At 44.9% G+C, this 4,695-nt stretch overlaps 1 protein-coding gene across 1 annotated transcript; it reads left to right on the forward strand.

The window, feature by feature from the left end:
• The first annotated feature begins 2,488 nt into the window (after positions 1-2,488).
• lyrm2 (LYR motif containing 2) lies at positions 2,489-4,442 on the forward strand. The gene is made up of 3 exons (XM_042777339.1): positions 2,489-2,623; positions 2,918-3,058; positions 3,563-4,442. The coding sequence occupies exons 1-3, from the start codon at positions 2,579-2,581 to the stop codon at positions 3,641-3,643; spliced, it is 267 nt and encodes an 88-aa protein (XP_042633273.1). The 5' UTR covers positions 2,489-2,578; the 3' UTR covers positions 3,644-4,442.
• The last annotated feature ends 253 nt before the right edge of the window (positions 4,443-4,695 follow it).

A 4,695-nucleotide genomic window follows, 5' to 3' on the forward strand; every position in this document is an offset into this window, starting at 1 on the left:
AAGAAATCGTTTTGAAGGGATGGGACAGAGAAACCCTGAGTGCTGTCTCCAAACCCTTCTTGTTGCCCAACTGATGTCACAGGTCGACCGCCTCTTTTGGTTCCCCTGAGGGAGGCGGCCGGTGTTTCACTGCTGCGGCTGCGAACAATTGTTTCGGTTTCACAAAACCAGGCTTTGACTGAGGGCCCGCTCTTCCCGGCTGTTGTGGCGGAGCAGGACTGGAAGGTTGATAATCCGAATGACCTCCTCTACCTGAAGGCCTGAAATTCGGATGGCTTGGGTGATAAGGATGAGCTGCCGGCTTTCTGGGGAGACAGACCTCGAATGCTTCTCCCTCTTTTTTCCGCAGGTCACATTGCTGACGCATAGCTGTTACTGTCGTGCCGAACATGGCCTTTGGATCGATAGGGGCATCCAAAAACTCCACTTTTTCTTTGTCAGAGAGGCCTGACAAACCCAGCCATAGCGATCTCTCTCCCACAGCCGCTAAGCCCATACTCCGACCACAGCTTTGAACTGCTTCGCGGGACGTGTACAGGTTTAAATCTGCAATGACGCATATCTCCTCCCAGAGCGCTAGGTTGGGAGAACCGGAGTCCAGCTGACGCCCCATCTCCTCTGATAACTCCGCTTGATAGGCTGTAAAGAGGGACGTCGTGTTCAAAGCATGTACGGCCATTGCAGAAGATTTATAAATCTTTTGAAAAACGGAGGCGGCGAAGCGCTCTGTTTTTCCTGGCAACGAGGCCCCGGTTGAAGAGAGCGCTGCCCTGCGGCATGGATGCAAATGATTCGCCACAGATCATTCTACAGGGGGAGGATCTGCCATCCCCAAATCCTCCATTCCCTGGACATCTAGCCTCGAGAAGCCCTTAACAGGTACTCGGTGGGAAAAAGGCTTATCCCAAAACCTCTTCATTTCAGCCATGCAAGCCGGGACGGCTGGAATAAACTGCCTCGAGGGAGAGGGAGAAGTGACGGAAGTCTCTTTCCTTCATACAAGTCTCTTTCAGCTCCTTTATCTGCTGGTTGGGATGGCCAGTCGATCAACAGTCTAGCCGCAGCCCTGCGACAGACCTCGAGAAGATCTGTATCTGTCTGCACAGGAGAGGGTGAGCTCTCATCCTTTGCACTCGGCGGATGCTACTGCATCGGGGGAAGAATAGCATCTTCATTGTTGTCATCCTCGTCCTCGAGGATGGTTGACAACACTTCATCATCGTCATCTTCCTCTCCCGCTAACGGATCTTCAAACAGCGGAGGAAGGAAGGGTGACACCTTCTTCATCATCTCACCCCAGGAGCTGAAGGCCTGTGGACAATTCATCGGTTCCTCTCTGGGTTGAGCAGAGAGGGATAGGTCCGACTTCCTAGCTACTGCAACGTGAAGCCTTCGCTCTCGGGTTTTGACCGAGAACATCGCGAAGTGGGGACAGCCCTCTGGGTTGGACAACGCTGCCTGAGCGTGTTTAGCACCCAAGCAGGAGATGCAGAGACCGTGTGAATCTTTCGCAGAAATCCACATTCCGCACGCACACGGATGAGGAGGACGGCCCTTTCCTCCGGGGCTCTCCGGCTCTTTTGCAGTGGCCATGAAGCCTGCACTCTCTTCGTACGGTAAGCCCACCACAATGTGACAACTAGTACGGAGCTGTGCTGCGACAGAGAGCTTTTTTTCCTACTTTTTGGTGCGTGGTGAGCATGCCAAAAACTTGGAAAAATAAATAGAAAAACTTAAAGTAGAAAAGTCGCCTTAACGCGTTAGTTATCTTACTCTAAGTGGCAAGTCACTCGACAAACGTTACGAATCTATTGCGTTTGGGACATTACCTTGCGGCTCCGTCGATAAACTGTTTAGCAATAATTCCCAAAGTCTGCTGAGGACAGCTTCCGAAATCTTCACGGGGAAGAGAGCGAGAATGACGAAATGGCAGGTAGCTGCGGTTTATATACAGGGAGGCAGGACTCTCTGATCGGTGCAGCGATTGGTCTGCCATGGTTGGCAGACGTGGTGTTATAGGTGCTTCCGCGATCGGCCATGCCCTGAGGAGGTCCCATAGTGAGGTACTGAACAAATGTTAGAAAGAGAACCTCCAGAATAACTGGCCTATCACGTGTGCGACATCAATTCAAATCAGTCAGATCTTTTTTTATATCGAATTATTGAAACCAACAAAAAATGTGTAAGAAGCAAATAGGAAGTTTTAGTTTTAGATTTGTACAGAAAAATACAAATCTACAATTACCTGGTTGCATAAATGTGCACAACCTTTTACAAGACATGGTACTCTGTTTGGAATGAACAAATTACACAAGTAAAAATAGGCAATTTGCTGTATAGTGAATGTGATAATCATTTTGCAAGTACCAGACAGACAGACAGACAGTGAATCAATGTGAGCTTTTATGTAAATTAAAATATAGATACAGTTAGCTATTATTCAGGTAGGTGGCGCTATGCAACAAAGGTCGCCACAAAATACGGAAGAAGAAAATAAAGAAGAACATTGCGACGTCACCGATTCTGACCAATAAAACAACAAAAACACGTCTGAGCTCCGCCTTCTTTGTTATTCAACATGGCCGTGTCCCGATTACCACCAGCAGCTCTGAGTCTCAAACAGGTAAAACAATATACAGTTAATAAATAAAAACCCTTATCACAACGCCTTTAACCACGAGTGAAATATACAAACGGCTGTGTAGCTTAAATCACGACGAGTTCCACAACAAAGCTGTCTGAGCGCGTTCAGAAACCGCTGGACGGAGCGCAACTGAACGCAGGGTTTTAAAGCTTGACGCAGCGGAGAGAGACGTGTTGCGTTTAAACATGGACCAGCAACAGAGCACGCGCCGTGTGTGTGTGGCCACATGTAGATGTTGTAGTCGAGCGTGTTTTCATGTGGTGCTGTGCTCAGTTTCTGCAGAGACAGAAGGTTCTGGGGGTTTACAGAGACCTGCTCCGATCCATCCGCAAAATACCGATCGAGTCTGATCGCAGATACTTAAGAGACTGGGCCAGAGAAGAGTTCAAGAGGAACAAGAGCGAAACTGACCAGGTGGGCTCTCCTTGTTCAGCAATTTAGAAATGAAGCATTAAATCACCAGTGGATGCTCTGCAGTGAATGGGTGCCGTCAGAAAGAGTCCAAACAGCTGATAAAAACGTCACAAGTTTCACTGGAGGAAGCCCTATTGTGGAGAACTAATGGACTTTATGATTTGAACATCTTGATGGATTTGTTTCATATGAACATGCAGCTTTTGGCTTCACATGATGTTAACTGTTAGACTGGAGGGGTGTGGATTATTGTGATGTTTTTATCAGCTGTTTGGACTCTCATTCTGACGGCACCCATTCACTGCAGAGCATCCATTAGTGAACGGATTAAACTCTGCTCCTGTTGGTAGTCACTGCACTGCTTTGCTATAACAGTCTGGAAATTGCCAACTCTCATATAAAATGAATGACGTTAGTTTGCTTTGTCACAGTGGATGTCTGGCAGTGCGAGTCCTCCTTCCCCATTTACATGCATTGTAAATTTTGTATGGTTTTCCTCCTCAGGATGTGATTCGCATGATGATCACTCAAGCGCACAATCATCTGGAGGATCTGAGAAGATCTCTGGCGCTGGCTGGATGCTAGAACGTCGACGGATCCCACAGACACCCCACCATTTATTAAAAGGATAGTGCAGGCAGAAATGAAAACTATCATCAGTCACTCAACCTCATGTAGTTTCAAACACACAATTCTTGCATTCATCTTCAAGTGGAGATGTTTTATAATAATCTCCTTTTGTCCCTCCATTACAAGTCCACACAACCAAAAACGTTCATGCTTTAAAATGTACAAAACGACATCTGTATGAATCAGGTGTTTTAATCAAGTCTTCTGAAGAGGCACAATCCACTTTATATGATGCACAGAATTAATTTAGGCTTTCATTTGCATATAAACATTGATCAACTTATACATAGACAACTAATACACAAAAACTAATGTCTCTTCTTACATTAGAACAAACCTCATTGGTGCTCATGCATCAATGAAGCAGTGTATGTGTGCCGATCAATGTTTAGATGTCAACAAAAGCCTGAATTAAATCTCTTCAAAGCGAAGTATAAAGACATTGTGTCTTGTCTGTGTTAATGTGCCAGTGTTATGGGTGAGTGGATTTTAAATTGAGGGACAGAAATCTCTGGTTTCATTAAAATATCTTAATTTGTGTTTTTGAAGATGAACGAAAGTCTTATGGGCTTGGAACGACATGCGTGTAAGTAACTGACGACTGATTTTTATTTTTAGGTGAACTGTCCCTTTAAAAAAAAAAGTACACTGTAATGTGAAAGTAAATCTGACATTTATTGTGTATATATATTTATAACGCACGAGTGCTCATTCTTTTACTTTGCCAAGTATTAATAAAAGCCAAATACATTCACTTCTCCGAGTCATAATTACTGTGTAGTTGAAATATCACATAACGTCATAACAAATGCACCTGCGGCTGTGACATCTGCATAAAGTACTTAAAGGCAAGTAATGGACTTACATGTGCATAAATATGTAATATATTATCAAACTATAATAATGAAACTGTTTATACATGAAACAATACAAATGTCACTGTTGTGTGAAGTGCATATGAAGAGAAAAACTGGCCTTTACGGCTGATCAATAGATGGATTCTTTTC

The sequence above is a fragment of the Cyprinus carpio genome, chromosome A20 (genome assembly GCF_018340385.1).
Source record: "Cyprinus carpio isolate SPL01 chromosome A20, ASM1834038v1, whole genome shotgun sequence".
In the NCBI taxonomy this organism is placed as follows: domain Eukaryota; kingdom Metazoa; phylum Chordata; class Actinopteri; order Cypriniformes; family Cyprinidae; genus Cyprinus; species Cyprinus carpio.

What these genes read in the sequence shown, in the direction of transcription:
- lyrm2 (XM_042777339.1), top strand. Translation starts at nt 2,579, where the DNA reads ATGGCCGTGTCCCGATTACCACCAGCAGCTCTGAGTCTCAAACAG. An exon ending in CAGCTCTGAGTCTCAAACAG is followed by an intron (nt 2,624 to 2,917) that starts GTAAAACAATAT and finishes TGCTGTGCTCAG; the next exon opens with TTTCTGCAGAGACAGAAGGT. An exon ending in ACAAGAGCGAAACTGACCAG is followed by an intron (nt 3,059 to 3,562) that starts GTGGGCTCTCCT and finishes TTTCCTCCTCAG; the next exon opens with GATGTGATTCGCATGATGAT.